General features: G+C 37.5%; 1 protein-coding gene across 4 annotated transcripts in view; it reads left to right on the top strand.

Moving 5' to 3' along the window:
* Window positions 1-17,282, top strand: part of LOC311084522 (phosphofurin acidic cluster sorting protein 2) — a 68,997-nt gene that overhangs the window by 29,486 nt on the left and 22,229 nt on the right. For all 4 annotated transcript variants that reach the window (XM_084116624.1, XM_084116625.1, XM_084116623.1 and 1 more), the window contains exons 3-11: window positions 4,023-4,112; window positions 6,552-6,677; window positions 8,207-8,369; window positions 9,552-9,643; window positions 10,012-10,095; window positions 11,052-11,111; window positions 13,054-13,202; window positions 14,759-14,852; window positions 15,377-15,463. In XM_084116624.1, the coding sequence (XP_083972750.1) occupies window positions 4,023-4,112; window positions 6,552-6,677; window positions 8,207-8,369; window positions 9,552-9,643; window positions 10,012-10,095; window positions 11,052-11,111; window positions 13,054-13,202; window positions 14,759-14,852; window positions 15,377-15,463 (945 nt within the window). The remainder of the gene's footprint in view (window positions 1-4,022; window positions 4,113-6,551; window positions 6,678-8,206; window positions 8,370-9,551; window positions 9,644-10,011; window positions 10,096-11,051; window positions 11,112-13,053; window positions 13,203-14,758; window positions 14,853-15,376; window positions 15,464-17,282) is intronic.

Below are 17,282 nucleotides of genomic sequence, written 5' to 3'. Positions count from 1 at the left end.
TTGGTCACACTGCTTGTGTTTGGTACTTTTGTAAGGCTTTGACCATTTCAAAAGAGGAATATACAGTAGTGGCCTTGGAAAACTGACAATATCAGCCTTTATTCAAATATTAATAACAGATTTTGTAAGCATATTGTCTAGTTGTGTTTGGAGTCAATTGTTTTATTTGTGATAATAATGCAATGAAACATGACAAATTGTGCAACATCATTTTTGCCCAAGCTGTCATTTAAAGAAATTATGCCAAAACAAGAGACAACCATCAAAATATTAATAACTGATTATGATGTAGTCAATGTATGCTTTTTCCTGCAAGCTTTTGGTTTTTCTATGCTTTTTTTTTTGCCACATTTTTTGTAGTTGTTGTTTTTTTGTCTTCCCTCATATTTAAAATATTTTTTCAAAAAAAAGGAAATATTTTCCTCATATTTTGATGGTTTAATCAAACTTGTAGTGTCATTAAAATCAAATATCACCTTCGGACATCACTTTTGAACACTACTGTATATATATATATATATATATATATATATATGTATATATAAGGGTCTCACAGATATTGTATGTATTAGTAGATTTGAGGTAAATAGCACCATTAGTGGCGCTTTAGTGTTGTCATGACACTGTTTTATTTTGCATGAGAATTAAAATAATTTTGCAACACTGTCTTTGCAGTATAAAGACTGAAACGATTAAATATATGCAAGACAGAAAGGACAAATCAAAATTCAGCATGCAAATTATTGCAAGACAGATGACCAATCAAAATTCACTTTGGTAATATTACAGTGACGTTGTTGTTGATGGCTAGATTTTAAATGGCAGACATTTTTTTCCATGGGTTAAGGGGAGATTTTTCAACTTTAAGGCCAAGAATTTTTGGTGCGATAAACATTTTAATTAACATTTACATGAAAATTGGACCAAATTTTCCAGATTTCCAGATTTTCCAGACCAAATGCAATACTTAAAATTAAAACTTAAAAATTAATTTAAAAAAACAAATGTTTGAGAATAATCAGTGCACTGTAATATTTCAATAAAATAATAATCAATAATTTTAGAATTTTTTTAAAATTAATACTCTATTTGGAATGGTAAAGATTTTTTAACTGGGAAATTAAAAAAAAAAATGTACAGCATTTTTACACAAATCCTTCCCTAATTTTTCCCTTACATTACTGCAATTAAAAAAAAAATCATCACAATTTAATTTGTTAGAATTATTTAAAGTATGTAAAGTATTTATTATGGTTATCCATCAATTCAAATGTTTCTAAACATGATAAATGTTTTAAAAATGATTTTTTTTTTTTTTTATGTGAGCTTACATGTTCAAAGACATAATAATTCCATGTATTAACACATTAACGTTGACAGCCCTATTATTTACATATCAAGGTAGTACAGTATAACAGGAACTATTACAGTTTTACAGTAATGCGAATATAAGGATGATGACACAATCAAGAGGTTAAAAAACATTTGCAATACAGTAATGCTTAGGAACAAATTTTCATGAAAATAATGCAAACTAGAACAGGAATGAGAGTCAGTGATATTTAAAGCAGTCTGTAAGTGAATCTTTATATTTAATTCCCAACAGGAAATGACTGTGTCACTCATTCAGTGAGGATTAGAGCACATCCTCTCAGGGAACATGAAGTGCACTTGTTTCGCCCCCTCATCTCTTCCTGGTGGATCATTGAAGGTTTTGAACGGGTTTTCTGTGTTCTTCAGACACTGAAAATAAAGCTTTTGTAATACTCCCTAAGCTTTGCCTCAGTAATTAAAATAATGGCTGTTCATCAAAAGGACTGAAGATAGGTTTCTGACAGATATCTCATTATTTCTCCTCTCCTGCTCCCTGAAGTGTCCGCTTGAATCCACACTTTGAAGGCTTCAGCATTCACGACTCTTCCCGACAACAAGCAGACTCAGCGCGCTTTTGCTTTTCATTCAGAGCTTGTTAGGGCAGTGAGACACTTTCTCTGTCTCTTTCTCTTTGACGGGTTGAATGTGCTTTTACAGAGTAACCTTGATGGATGGATGTATTCTGTGGTTTCCAAAAGAGCTTCTTCACATCAAATTAAGGCCTCGATATACTGGCCCCAAAATTGAAGAATGAATTGATGTGACGTCATTTCATACAAAATCAGGCCAAAACCAAGTTTGTTTGGAGTTCGTTTCAGGAGTTCAAAGCCTGACTTTCTGGAAAAGTTCGCTCTGGTTGGTAAACACTTTCAGACTCCCATTGGTCAATAGGTGGGTGTGGCTCGGAGGCTCCGCCTTCTTCAGTTCATGTCTTCTGTTCAGTCCGTCGAGTTCAGACATGTGTAAAAACATGAACACACTGGAGAGCCGCTTTATTGTAGACACTGACACTGTTTTTCATGTTTAATACTGCAAAGCTGCTGCTTTTAAACAGTCTAGTGTATAAAGTGCTGTAGAAATAAACGTGACGTGAGTGGAGAGCTGAATTGCAGAGCTGGTTCAAACATCCACATCTCTGATCAGATGCTTTCTGAACGGCTGTTTTCTCACCGCTGTCAGTTTTGTTGTGTTTGTTGTTTCACATGTTCATCTAAACACTGATCTCAGCATCGTGGACTTCATCGGGATGTTCACTAACAGTATAGCACTAGTCACGTATTTCGAACTTATTTTTACCCCTACGCGAAGAACGAAAAATAACTTCGCCGTAAGTTTATCGCGGCCTTTATTTCTGCGCATGGGCATAGATTTGGGAATGGTCAATAGCCTCTACCAAGTTTTGTTGCCTACCAAAAATAAGAGACTACTGAAAAATCACTTTCAATTTCCCATCTGTTTGTATTCATGCTGCATGTAATAAGGTGTAGGCTACTATTTCAATCAGGCCAATCAAACAAACAAATCCAGAGGGTGAGACAGGAACGGGAAAACCAGGACATTGGCAGATATCAAGAACCAGGAACATAGAAAACAGTGGAATTGCTCAGAAATGCAGTATAAACACTAAACAAGACTTCGCAGGGAATGACAGTAGCCGCGTTTCCATTACCCTTCAAATTGCGCAAAATGAAATTGCGAATTGAAAATACGCCCAATGGAAACACGTCAATTTCGCGAAAACTCCCATTTATCGCAAAAAAGTTTTTACGCTCGCATGAGGTGGTTTTTCAGGCAATTCGAAAAAGAAATATTTCGGCTAGTGCGGCGGCTGGGATATACATAAACCTACCAATATCCATCGCCATGATTTTTGGAATGACTTATCGCAGAGAGGAAAAAATGAAGTTTTAGTCGCATAACATCGGTTAATGGAAACGGCGTCATTTCGCAATAGTTTTTTGTCGACATTTAGAAAAAAATCGCAAAAGTTTTGCGCAAATCTGTAATGGAAAAGCGCCTAGTAAGAACCAGGCTTATATAGGGTGAATAAACAAGATAATGAGACACAGGTGAAAGTGATAATGGATGATGGTCTGGGCAAAGCATTATGGGGAATGGAGTCTGTGATTGTCTGGGTTGGAGCGCCCTCTGATGGTAATTCCTGGCACTCTCACTGGTGATCGTTACAGGTATACAGAAAGTTGACTACAACAACAACGAACAAAACAAAAAAGACCAAAACAGTGTCTAGATTGACTGTCTCCCATTATAAACTGTGCTCAAAAACTCACTTTTTCTGTTTTCCAATTTAGAGCCTCTTTTCCTGTTAGAGCATTTAGAGTCCCAAGATTTTTACATTTATATCACCCAGTATCAGCCCATGACAGCCCATATCGTGACTCGCCTCTCAGATGTGCAGAGAAGCCGAACGGACAGTAACTGAAATGATTCAACACATTCAGTGTGACTGACTCATTTTCTGTCTTGTTTAATGCTTTCGCTGTCGAACCATACGGACAACATTTCAGTTTGCAAGCATCGGGCAGTATTCAGTAACGTCACATTCACTGCGTGGGTTTATTTGCTTTGATTCGCAGGAGTTTCTTAAGTGATGTTTAATGAGAATACATGTCTCTCCTTGTTCTCAGGGCTCAAAACGCATCCTGAGGTCGAATGAGTACATGCTCCCACCCAGCGGGCTGATGGAGACAGACCTGGAGCTCACCTTCTCCCTGCAGGTACAGCTGTCTGAGACTGTGTGTGTGTGTGTGTGTGTGTCTGACTCAACAAGAGAGTGCAGTTGAGCTTCGGTTCACCATATCTGATGCACCACCACTGATCAGTGTTTATGCATGAACAAAAGTTCATCAGTTAAAGCAACCATGTCTCTTCAGAAGACTTGGATTTAACTCTCAAATCATTTTACGATATCTTTATGAAAGTTTTGGGTGAATTGACTTTTAATAGAGGGACTGAAATCTCTCAGATTTCATTAAAAATATCTTCATTTGTGTTTCCAAGATGAAAAAAAGTCTTGCGGATTTGGAACGACATGAGAGTAAATGAAGACGGATTTCTCAGTTTTGGGTGGACTAACACTTTAAGCCCTATTCCCACAGGATTTGCTTTCCTTGAGTTTCATTTATAAATAGAGTACATCTGTGATTTCATGTGCCAGTTTGGACGGGACTAGGTGTGAGTGTCTATTATGTGGCCGTTATGGAAGGTCACGTGATCTGAATATGTGCATCACTTAAATGTATAGGTAATTAAAACAGAATTTAGTCAATTAACTTGTTATGGATAATAAATTAATTGAAATAAGACTTGTATATGTGATTAATTATTACATATACAATTAATTAGGAGCCAAGGCACCTATTGTATCCGTTGGCGTTCTTCTTCTTCTCCTTCTTCTTCCGTTTCTTCTTATTCATCCACTCTGGAAGTCAATGACAGCCCATAGAAAGCTTGCAGGAAAGTTGTAAAATTTGGTACATAGATAGAGGACAGTCTGAACTGTCACCATAGCAAATTTGGAGTCTCTAACTCAATCCCTCTAGCGCCACCAACTGTTCAAAGTTGCACTTACGTTTATGCTAATAACTTTTGCGCAAATGAATTTGATGAAGATCCCACAAAAATGAACGTGAGGCTATATCTCCACAACGCTTTAGTGTATTCTGACCAAACTTGGTGTGTGTTCTGAAAACCATGACCTGAGTCTATCTGCACAGTTTCGGGACAGTGCCACTTATTGGTCAGCAGAAATGAAAAATGTCTCTTTTTGCTTATAACTTTTAAATGGTGTGGCCAAAAATAAAAAAAATGGCCTTTTTAGATTCAGTGCAGCATGCCGAGTCATACGATACCCAATTTTGGGCGTACTCAAAAAGTTTTGGGGCAGCGCCACCTTGTAGTCAAAAGGAATAATGAAATTTCCAAAAAAAGCTAATAACTATTGATTAAATTTGTCTATTGTAAAACTGATCTTAATAGATTCCTTGGGTCATGCCCAGAACACAGACACCAAGTTTGTCAGTCGGCCGAACTTCCTGTCCGCCATTTTGATTTTCCTTAAAAACCTACTTTTTCAAACTCCTTCTGGACCTTTGGTCCGATTTTCACCAAAATCGAATCGTATCATCTTCAGACCATGCCAACGACTCTGAGGCTGTATCTCTGCAATGTTTTGGCATACTGACATATATAACTTTGCATGCATCATTGTCACCTCACTCTGACCACACCATATCAATTTGGTCACAGCGCCACTTATTGGTCGAAAAACATAAACCATAAACATATTACTAGTGACTGTATCTATGATTTTTCAGGCATTTTGCCTAATATCATCTTAAAATGTCTTTAATTGCTCATTGTTGCAGTTGGCCTGATGCTTCCAGCCATGCTTATCGTGCCTTCTTTGTGCTTGGCCCCTTAAAGGGTTACTTCACCCAAAAATGTCAGTTCTGTCATCATTTACTTTCATCTTTTCATCATTTACCCTTGAAGTCCCAGCTTGTGATTCCTTTCCCTTTTCTCCTCTCCTGTCACTTCCAGCTATTGCTTCAAATGTCAATAATAAAGGCTAAAATATAACAGAATAAAAAAGGTTTTGCATGAAGGAAAAAATAAAAAGTAGAATTGCAGTGTACATGACTGTAATTGAAAAAGAAATCCAAATTAATCCAATGCGTTGTCAGACTACCTTTACTTTGGAAATAGTTTTAAATAGTTTTTATGTATATAAGTTTTCCACAAAAATATGCATATTTTCATACATCATTTTGATTCTATTGTGTGTTTTTTTTATTACGAATCCCTATCTAGTTGCATTTTTAACAGAGAAAATCTTTAAGAATGTATTAATTACTTAAAACATTCTATTCCATTTATGCAGGAATATATAATTTCCTCTGAAAGCTTTTACGTTTAAGCACTCCGCAGTCTTTGCATGAAGTGTTTACTTCCTTACCACTTTCCCTTTGTTTCTTCCAAGAACCCTTTCTCGGTTCAGGTCGCTCTTAAGAGTTGTTTTGACAGGAAATATGAGATTTCATCAAATAAAGTGTGTGTGTGCTAGCATTGTCACATTGTTGCTGATGAAAATGATGTAATACGAAGCAACAATATGCACCAAATCGCTGTTGTACTGTTGTACTTCCCTTCTTTAGTACCCACATTTCCTGAAGAGAGATGCCAACCGGCTGCAGATCATGCTTCAAAGGAGGAAACGCTATAAAAACAGAACTATTCTGGGCTACAAGACGCTGGCTGTCGGTGTTATTAATATGGCTGAGGTACGGACAAATGAATCACTCGAGCCCGGTGTCCAGCTCATTGAAACTTGTGTCAGACAGACTGTGACCTTTATTATTTGACCCTTTTTTACCAGTAGTAAAATTGGCACATACTCACAGCTTTCATGTGAGGTCAATATGTCGATACTTGTCCTCTCACATCACACATTAAAGAAGCCATATGCTCTGATAGCTTAGTAGTGAAGCATTGCCAGCTATTTGACAGTAATGGCTGATATTTACACTCTGCATAGACTCACCACAGTTATATTTGCCACCCCTCGTGAAAAAGAAGTGCACTTAATCATCTTGAATGCAATGTGTATTTAAAATATATATTTATTTTTAAACTGTACTTGCAGATAATATCATATTAATGAAATAAAAGGCCATACATTTAGAGAGTACACTTTCATGACTATGTTTCTAAACACTTAAGTACACTTTTAAATGTTTTAATTATCTTTTGTTTTGCTTCCCAATTAACCTGAATTCATCCTACGTGACATTTTCCATACAAATTTAATTTTAGTATATATATGTAAATATAATATATATATATATATAATTATGAAATTACATATATAGATGAACTTAAGTTCTACTTAAGTGGGTGAAAAAAGCACTCTAAAGTTCAGCTGATTACATTTTTAGTACTTGCAGATGATATAATATTAATGAAATAAAAGGCCACTTAAGAGAGTCACTTTCATGACTATGTTTCTGAACACACTTAAGTACACTTTTAAAAACTGCACTTGTAATAATGTCAAATTAGCATACTAAAGCACATGAAAATCATTATAATTATGATTATAATTTTAACTGTATTGTGTTATTCAACATTACTTTTAAAGCTAATATATTTTAAATGTACTAAATTGCAACTTCATCATTATAAAAGTTGCAATAGAAACCTTTAGCCACAGCTTTACTGTAAACCAATAGATTTTGCGAAGGGTGAGAAAGTATCAGTTCGCAAACTCATTAAAATGCAAATATGATGCATATATTGGATGGATATTCATTGCTACATAGAAGTAAGTGCAAAGTGAGTGCAACATTTTCCTTCTCTTATATTTGTAAGATTCCCTCAACTCATGTTCATAATCATTAGCGACTATTCCTTCTTGTTCTTTTGTTTCATGACCGATACTCTTAAAGAGGTCTGTTATTTAGGAGTGTTAGGAGGGGGGCCTTTATGTGAGCGTAGACCTACTGGTACATTATATTCAGCTGTGAAGCTTTCTGAAAGTTATTCTCTGCAGTTTCACCCCCACAAATTCCAAACTCCTCTCTGCTGAGATTCCAGCGCTAATCATATTCAGGAGAGACTCGCCATAGAAAACCTCAGGGGGCGATTCATCAGCCCAAGAGTTCGAGGAGGAATGCCAACCTTGAAACAGACCAAAACTGAGGCTTCAGATGAAGAGGAGTCGTGGTTGAAACTGAAAAACAAGGACAAGAAGGCTACATATTCAGATGCCTCTGTTGGCGTGTCGCTTATTTCAGAGTGTTTGTGTTTAAAGGTGATGCAGCACCCGACAGATGGAGGCCAGATTTTAGGACTCCACAGTAACGTGAAGGAAGCACCGGTGCGTGCAGCAGAGCTCAGTGTTTATTCACTGTCCAGTCAACCTATCGACCCAGAGGACGGCAGTGGCCAGCCAGAGACAAAGGCCAAAGCTTCAGGTGACTCGCACTGATGGATCAACGTATTAAAATAGAAAAAGACGCGAAATGTGTGTCACAATTAGTGTTGTCTTTGGCGAAATCCAATTGGATTTCAGGAATCCACACAATCATGAATTTCGTGTGAGGGTGAACGATTTTCTGGTAACACTTTACAATAAGGTTCATTAGTTGACTACCTTAGTTAAAATGAACTAAGATTGAACAATACTTCTACAGCATTGATTAATGTTAGTTAGTTCAACATTTACTAATACGTCATTAAAATCAAAGGCTGTGTTTGTTAACATTAGTTAATGCACTGTGAACTAACATGGACAAACAATGAACAGCTGTATTTTTATTAACTAACATTAACAAAGATTAAGTACTGTAACAAATGGATTGCTCATTGTTAAGTTAGTAAATACATTAACTAATGTTAACTAATGAACCTTATTGTAAAGCAGGGGTGTCAAACTCAGTTCCTGGAGGGCCACAACCCTGCAGAGTTTAGCTTCAACCCTAATTAAACACACCTGATCCAGCTAATCAAGGTCTTCAGGATTACTAGAAACTTCCAGGCAGGTGTTTTTGGAACTGATTGGAGAAAAACTCTGCAGGACAGTGGCCCTCCAGGACTGGAGTTTGACACATGTGTTGTAAAGGGTTACCGATTTTCCAATGGAGATTTTGAATATCTACACTATTGACAACAGACCTTTCTTGCTCGCCAAATTTATCAAAATTTCACAAATGTGACTGCAGTTGGAAGGAAGGGAACATATAAAGGCCAGATCTTTAACCACTAACCACCCTGTGTATCCAGTTAAATTATTCCATCAGTGATTAGCTTTGTTTATGTTCAGTCATTACATTGACCATAAGATGCTAATGGGCAGTTTGAGTGCATTAAGTGCAATAAAGATAAACGTCCCCCGGAAACTCTCTCTCCCACCAAACATCCTCCCATCCATCCTCTTTAAACACACACAAAGAGAAAGTGATGCTGCGCTACATTAAAAGGGAAAGTTGCTTTAGCAGCTCAAGTGTTCTCAAATTGGAGCTATAAAATTGCTGCGTGTTTTGAAATAATCATTTTAATGCTTTGGATTTTTCTGTTGGTCAGATGGCACTATGTGTCTGAGGCCTTTGCTGCAATAAAATGTCATGGGGTCATTAAATGTCTCTGTCTCTTTGCAGACCGTTCTCCAGATATGGATAACTATTCTGAAGATGACGACGATAGTTACTCATCAGAGCAGGAGGCGAGCGATGACGCTGTTCAAGGCCAGGTCAGGAGGAGCTAGCATGTTTTTATCATTGTTCTAAGAAAGCCCTGCATTTTTAAAAAGGGGTGAAATTTCTACTTAATTCCCTGATTTCACTATGAATGTAGTTTGTCAATATCATTGGTCTTGTTGGTGTTAGTTTGCGCCACATATAGTATGTTAATTTCGAAATAAAACTGTGTGGGAAGAATTTACTAAAAATGAATTGCATCCGCTGATAGCATTGTTTAGAGCCTGGTGACTGGGTCATCAGTGAATAAGATTGTGAATATTTTGCATCGCCCAACATAGTTAATGAATTTGCCCTTGTATCTTTAGAAAGGATTGCTACCTAATAAAATCTATCGAAATTTCCTGAAATTCTGTTTTAGGACCTTTATGATGAGGATGATGATGTTCAGCGGAAGCCCAAAAAATCTAGAAGGAAAATGATTAGAACTACATCTATGACCCGGGTATGTACAGATAAACTCCCTCTGCACTTTAATGATCACTTTGCAGAAAATGATCGGACCCAGAACCGAGCCCTGAGGAACACCATTTGTAAAAAGTCTTTGTATATCAGTTCTGATTGCTGATATGATTCAGTTGTATTATGTATTGTATCATATCATATTGGCCACACTATTCTCTATTAGTATCTGCATATCTTGCCATTACAAAATTCATGTTGGTTGAGCACTAGTAAATTAATCGCGAATTATTGTCTTGACACAAGTCACTTCAGGCAGCTAGATAGAAACAGAGACAAATTGGCTTTGTGTCCTTAAGGAGGTGTTTGGTTCGGTGTTATCTAGTTCACAGAAGGTCATAGAAGGTGATGTTCTAATCCTCTTGAATTAAGCTCACAATTAGGAACACAAGTGTTAACCCAGGATCAGTGTATAAACTAGAACAACACTAATGTAGATTTCATTCCACTCCTACCATTCTGAAACACATTATGAAAAACTGAGACCCGCTTTATATTAAGTGTCTACAACTGCTATGCACTCATATTTAAATGAATCATTGATACAATTCACTTATTGTGTACATACTGTATACTGTTGAATCTGCTCCACCCACCTTTAAACCGACTTCCATATAACCACACCTATCCTTAACCTTACCAGCAAAGTCATTTTGCAATACAGCATGAACACAATGAGTTTGTTGCACCTAATAGTTTTTTGATGCAAGTAGATAGTAGTTAAAGACACAATATACAGTGTGACCAAAAATTGTAAATGCAGATATTGTTCGTTTTGTCTTTTGCTTTGACCTATTTTACTGTTTTAACGTAAAAAAAGAAAAGTACCATAATTTTACTGTGTTATGTACCATACTTCTTTGTAACTGTGAACTTGATTGCATTGAGCAGTCGCAGCCCAGACGTTTTTGATGACTTATTCTCTCAATCTCTCTGTAGCAACCCAATTTCAAGCAGAAGTTTGTTGCTCTCCTGAAGAGATTCAAAGTATCTGATGAGGTGAGATTTTCTTCTTGTCTTTTATAAGTTACGAGAGAGAGAAATTCATGTTTGCCTGAAGTTCTGCACTCTCCACTCTCTACTCTGTGCTTTGAATCACAAAAATCACTTCAGCCATGAAATTCAACCTTTATAAAAAGAGTCCTGGGACTTGGCAATGATTGATCAAGTCGCTGAAATGTGAGAGGAGCTTTGATTTTTGCAGGGTAAGATGTGATAGATCTCTTCTAAAACTAAACCGACTGTTTAGCTCTGAGAGGACACATGAGGCCATGATGACTTAGGTCACACATGCTTATATAGCCCACAGGCAAGATTTAAGCAGCTTTACAGTCTCATTGTTAGAGTCTAAGCTTGTTAGTTGGTAGCTGTTTGACTCTTTGACTTCATCGTCCCCTCGCCTTGACTCGGTTATCCAAGCCCTAAAGGAAATGTTCCGGATTTATTTGGCTATCAGTCCAGCAACTTCCTGATTCAGGGTGATGACACAGATTTGTTGCATTGGCAGGCAGTTCCCCGGAGTAGCATTGCCAACATGGGCTTGTCAGTTCAATAGCTCACTTTGACTGTGTCCTAAATCACCTCCTATACCCTCATTCACTATTCCCTACATCAGTCCACTTGAAGCAGTGAATGAACACGAGTGAGTGAGGCTGCCGCTTTTGAGCTGTTTAATAATCATTTGAAACTTAGCAAACTGTAGTAATGAATACATTTGTCCTGAACTCTGCTATGGAAACTAACATGTGTAAACCTTAATTAAACAATTTAATAACCAATTAAAAAGGATTTTATACCTGTATGATAATACTCTGTAGCCACATTGGACCAGCGGTTTGTAATGGATGGATGATTCAGTTGCGGCGCCATCTTCTGGTCACACGTTAAGTGGCCATTAAGTGTACATCGGTTGTAAACTCGTTACTGCGGTGCATTGTGGGATTGAATGAGTGCACTTGATAACGTCAACTATGGTTTCGCAGACCACTACAAATGGCTGTTTCCTGAAATAGTGCCAATTTAAGGGTATAGGGGGCGATTTCAGACACAGCCTTTGGGTGTGTCTCAAATGTGTAACATATTTCAAAGCACCTGTGACATAAACCTATGGAAAACAATGACTTTGGAGAGTTTCCAATCACAGCTTTCCTGTTGGGAAGTAGTTACAGTAGTTTCTCTTTTTTTTTATTATTGAGAAATAAATGACCACCATTCGTAGCACGGCAAAACACACAACGGCATTGATTAGATGCACAGCTGATTATTTCTATTTGACTAAAATCCAAACTCTACTAGGTAAAACCACTCTGTGCTGTTTTGCTGTATTCTTTCACAACCAAGTTATTGTTCTGATTTATTTTCCAGCAAGGATAGTGTAGCAAAACAATGCTAACGTAAAGTCTGACAGATTAGACTTTAAATTCCTGGAAAGTAGAATGTCCACTGAAGGATGAATGGATCAGCTATGAACTAACTTGTTTGTTGAACAACTTTTTATCATCCTGGAAAAGAAGCAAAATAGTGTAATTTCTAGTAAATTCTCATTATTAGGATTAAGATTTCACATCTATCTTCCACTTTGTGTGTCTTTTGTTTTCTTTTCCACAAGGAACTTCTTTCTGTGTTTTAGCCTCAGCTGCCTGAGGAGATGCATTTTATAGTATGAATGGGTCATTACTGGTGACTGTCCTGTCCTGTGAAAATTCAGGCTGAGAAAGGTTGCATTCAATGCCTTCGTTCTTTCGGTACATGTTGTTGTTTCTTTATTAAATGGGTGAATCTCATGACGAAAATTCTCATTTTCCCACACAAATAATTTCATTAAGCTATTCTAATCATTTTTCATTACTTATTATAATATAAAAAACAGATTCTTTGTGTAGCTGAGATTTACATTTTTATACATATCTACATTTAGCTTTTGTTGTGCTGGCTTCAAAAGGTATTGGACTCTGATCCGGTTGACCAAACGCAGGAGGTTGAAGATCTGGATCTCCTGTATGACAGTCTGGAGGTCTATAACCAGAGCGACAGCGGCCCAGAGATGGAGGACAACGAGAGTCTTCTCAGTACTCCCAAACCCAAACTAAAGTAAGAGTCATGAGTCAAAGTCATTTCACACGGCGGCCATCTTTGAAACGACTATCGTCGCTTTCGAAAGCCGCTTCAAAACCTAATCATTTTTTCCGAACCAGTGATTCAGTGCGCGTATTAAACTGTCAAAGTTACGTGGTTTCAGGAAACAAGGCTTTGTTATGTCATTACGGTTTTGAAATGTTTCGATATTTGAATGGTTCGCCACTAGGGGGCGATGATCTCCTTGAACCCATGATCCAGTGTCTTTATGATTTTTATCTGATCTCAGATCAGTTTTATAAATTTGTAGACATTTAATGACACATTTGTATAATAAATATGAAGAGTTGTAGTTAAAAGTCTCTTATTGGTATGATTGACCAAGCTCTACATAAAATAAACAAAAAAAGCCCTACAATTTGACTGAAATTATACATTTTTACACTGTTCTGACCAATAGGCGTCACTAGCATGTGGCGTTTCCACCGCTTCCAAACAGTGAATAATTTTGCGAAGAAATTGATTAAAAGTTTTGAAAAGCTTTGTTTCCCCCATCACTTCCTCTCGGTAGCTGTTTCAGTCATGCAAGTGCCTATCTTTTTAGAGTGGGGAAACATCAAATTCTCCAAAGCTGTTCATCAATCTTTCGATTAAATTTCATATTTGAAATCCCCAATGAAATCTGACAACAACTGTCTCTAATTTTGTTTCTAAACGCTCAAATAATGGCAAAAAACTGCATTGTTCAGGCTGCATCTGCAGTCATAAGCGTGCGTTTGCGTTGCACAATTACTTCACCAACTGACCATTCGTGAAGACCGACCCGCCCCCTTTAGTTACTGTTGCTAAGTCCGACAAGCCACGCCTTTCTCACGCCCCACCATGTTCTCACGCAGTGAAAAATAGACAGGATACAGACAGGACAGACCAGGTTACTTTTGATATGAAACAAAGTCTCACCTTTCAAATTTGGTCATTTATTAATGAAATTTAAACAATAAATAGCGTTTTGTGGCTCTTTATTGTGTCTGACTGATCGCTGTAGAGTCTCAGTTAAAGCTGCTCGTGAACCGATCATCTCTTCCTTCTAGTTCATTTATAGCATCAAATAAACAAATCCTCCAATGTTAATCTACTAACTCTCCTGACTGCTTTGTCGGACAAAAATGGCGGATTCGGCGGATGGCGGATTATGATTGGTCAGATCGGCTGTCAATCAAACTCCCTGCGAAGGGTCAATTGGTGATTGGCTTTTTTATTCAGAAGGCGGGACTTATTCCGCCATATTGCATGTTGCACTTTCTCCCATTCATAGCAATATGAGTGCACCGTCTTTGCACATCTAAAGTCTTTGATCATAGTGATGCATATTAAACACAAAAATGAGAAAGTGTTTGGGCAAGATTTACGATTTCAATGAACATCGCCCACTGTCTCATTGACTCACTGAAAATGAATGCCTTCCAGACAGTGTAAACACTTGACTGATACTGTATCACTGACCATGAAACCCAGCTTTTGGCTCTTAGAGTGTTTTTATATTGTAAACGTGTGTATGTTTTCCACTCAAGGCCGTTCTTTGAGGGAATGTCTCACTCCAGCTCACAGACGGAGATCGGCAGTTTGCACAGTCAGAAGAGCCAACCGAGAGAGTCGCCCGCGACTGTATGTCTCACACACACACTCCAATTATACTATTATTCTGCCCTGCAAAGGCTAAACAGTACACGCCAACACTGAAACTGAGAAACATGCCTTATTTTTATTTTGCTTGATTTTATACAAATTTTTACACTTTTTCTTTCTAAATCTGAGCAAAGTCAAGCCAAATCCATCTGTTAATGGACAGATCATAGTCTAATAGACCCATTTATCTCATGACTCGATTTTGACAAAATACGTAGTAAGTGCTTATTGCCTTCATCAGAAAATATTGTTATCCCATTCATTGTCTCCATAGGATTTTTTTTTTTTTTTTTGTATGGCAATGTGTAAACTCTTACACACAGACACATAATCCAAGTGATGATATATTCTTCTGTAGAGCCACAAATCAGTCCGAATTCACACTGATAAAGTCTCTATGACCATGCAAAAGGAACCTGAACCTAAAGAGTGACCGTGTGTGTGTGTGTGTGTGTGTGTGTGTGTGTGTGTGTGTGTGTGTGTGTGTGTGTGTGTGTGTGCAGACTGGTGATCTGTTAACAGTGGACAAGAACAGAGCAGTGTGTGGACGATATCCGGATGACCCGACAGTGTTGGACTCCGCCGCTGCGGTCAGTAACGATTTCTGTGTTAATAATGTACAGCATTTTAGGCACACAGAGGTGCTAGTTTCAGGTGTTCTCTAATTAAAAATAATAATTAATAATTTATGCACATAATGTATTTACAAAATGTATAATTTTATATATGTATATATTTATGCATTATATTCACTGTAAAAAATAATCCTGTAAAAGAAAACGGTAAACGACTGGCAGCTGTGGTTGCCAGTATCTTACTGTAAAAATACGGTGTGTTACTGTTTTTGAAATTAACAGCTAAATACCGTTTTGTCAGCGACAGTATAAAACTGTAATTTAACAGCATATAGACAAAACGGTATTTAGCTGTTAATTTCAAAAACAGTAACACACCATATTTTTACAGTATGAAGCTGGCAACCACAGCTGCCAGTCGTTTACCGTTTTCTTTACGGGATTATTTTTTACAGTGTATATTTATATATGTTTATATTATATATTTTCCCCATAGGCGTTTTGTATAATATAATATAATATAATATAATATAATATAATATAATATAATATAATATAATATAATATATAATAATATTATATATATAATATAATCGTCCATTGACCGATTGTTTAAAAACGACCAATGATCAGTGTCGTTTATATCCTGTCAATCAAAAGGAGGAGAAAAAACTCATAGGGCCCTATTTTAACAATCTGAAACGCAAGTATCAAGCGCGAAACGCAAGTAACTTCGTGAGTCTCGGGCGCTGTTGCTATTATACCGGCGGGATAAATGACTCTTGCGCCCGACGCAAGTCTAAAATGTGTTGGTCTGAAGTCGCTTCATTACTCATAGGTGTGGTTTGGGCGTAACGTGAAATAAACCAATCAGAGCGTCATCTTACATTCCCTTTAAGAGCAGGCGCGCTTGTTCCATGGCGGATTGCTATTATAACGGCAGATTTGCCAGGAGCGGTTCACAGCCGAGGAGACCGACATTCTCGTCAGGGCCGTAAAACACAGAGAAGTGACATTGGGGATGGAGAAACACACCCAAATTAGCTTCGGTTAAACAGGCGTATAATAATTTGGGTAAATGTGTAAGCTAGATTTATGCCTATTTTTTCACATCTTCATGGACACCACAATGATTTCCCTCATGTGGAATATTTTTCCTTGTAATTATGTATGATTTTCTAAAAATGAAAACTGCTGAGTCTGTGTAGATGAGAGAAGCAAAGTGTGTGTGTGTTGTGCACACGCTACATTATGGTCAAGCATGCGCCCTTAAAATAGCATCTGAATAACGCACTGACTTTAGACGAGGTTTCTCCTGGTCAGTGGCGGAATTGTTTTCTGAAACTGCAAAATAGCACCAGGGAACGTTTGCGCCGGATCACGCCTCCTCTTTTCTCTGAACCTCCCCCGGGAGCGCAAGTTCATTCCCTAATTTACTGACGTGCGTCTGTGGAGGGAAAAGTCCGCTGTGTGCGGGTGCAAAATAGGAATGAAACATGCGTTGTGTACAAAGTCAGTTGCACTGGGTGCAAGATAGGGCCCATACTGTGTGTGACGAAAATCTCTTGTGTTGACTTTAGGGCTGTCAAAGTTAACACGATCAATAACAGTGAAAAAAATAGCGTCAGTAAAGCAGGTTTTATTTGACCCAGTGAATCACCTGTACAAGCCAGGGCTGCAGGTCCACAGTTTCTCAAAACATCAAACATATTTCAAACATTTTCTTTAAACAATGACAAAATCCAGCGCTCCATCCTTCTTTCATGAGGGCTGTGCTGTTTTTCTGCTTTTGTGCACTGACTGCTGATAATTCAAGGCCATGGTCTGTGTCACA

This window comes from Abramis brama, assembly GCF_963993115.1.
Source record: "Abramis brama genome assembly, chromosome: 6".
Taxonomy (NCBI): Eukaryota; Metazoa; Chordata; class Actinopteri; order Cypriniformes; family Leuciscidae; genus Abramis; species Abramis brama.
Note: the sequence above shows the minus strand (reverse complement) of the source record. Positions and strands in the feature narration are given on the sequence as shown.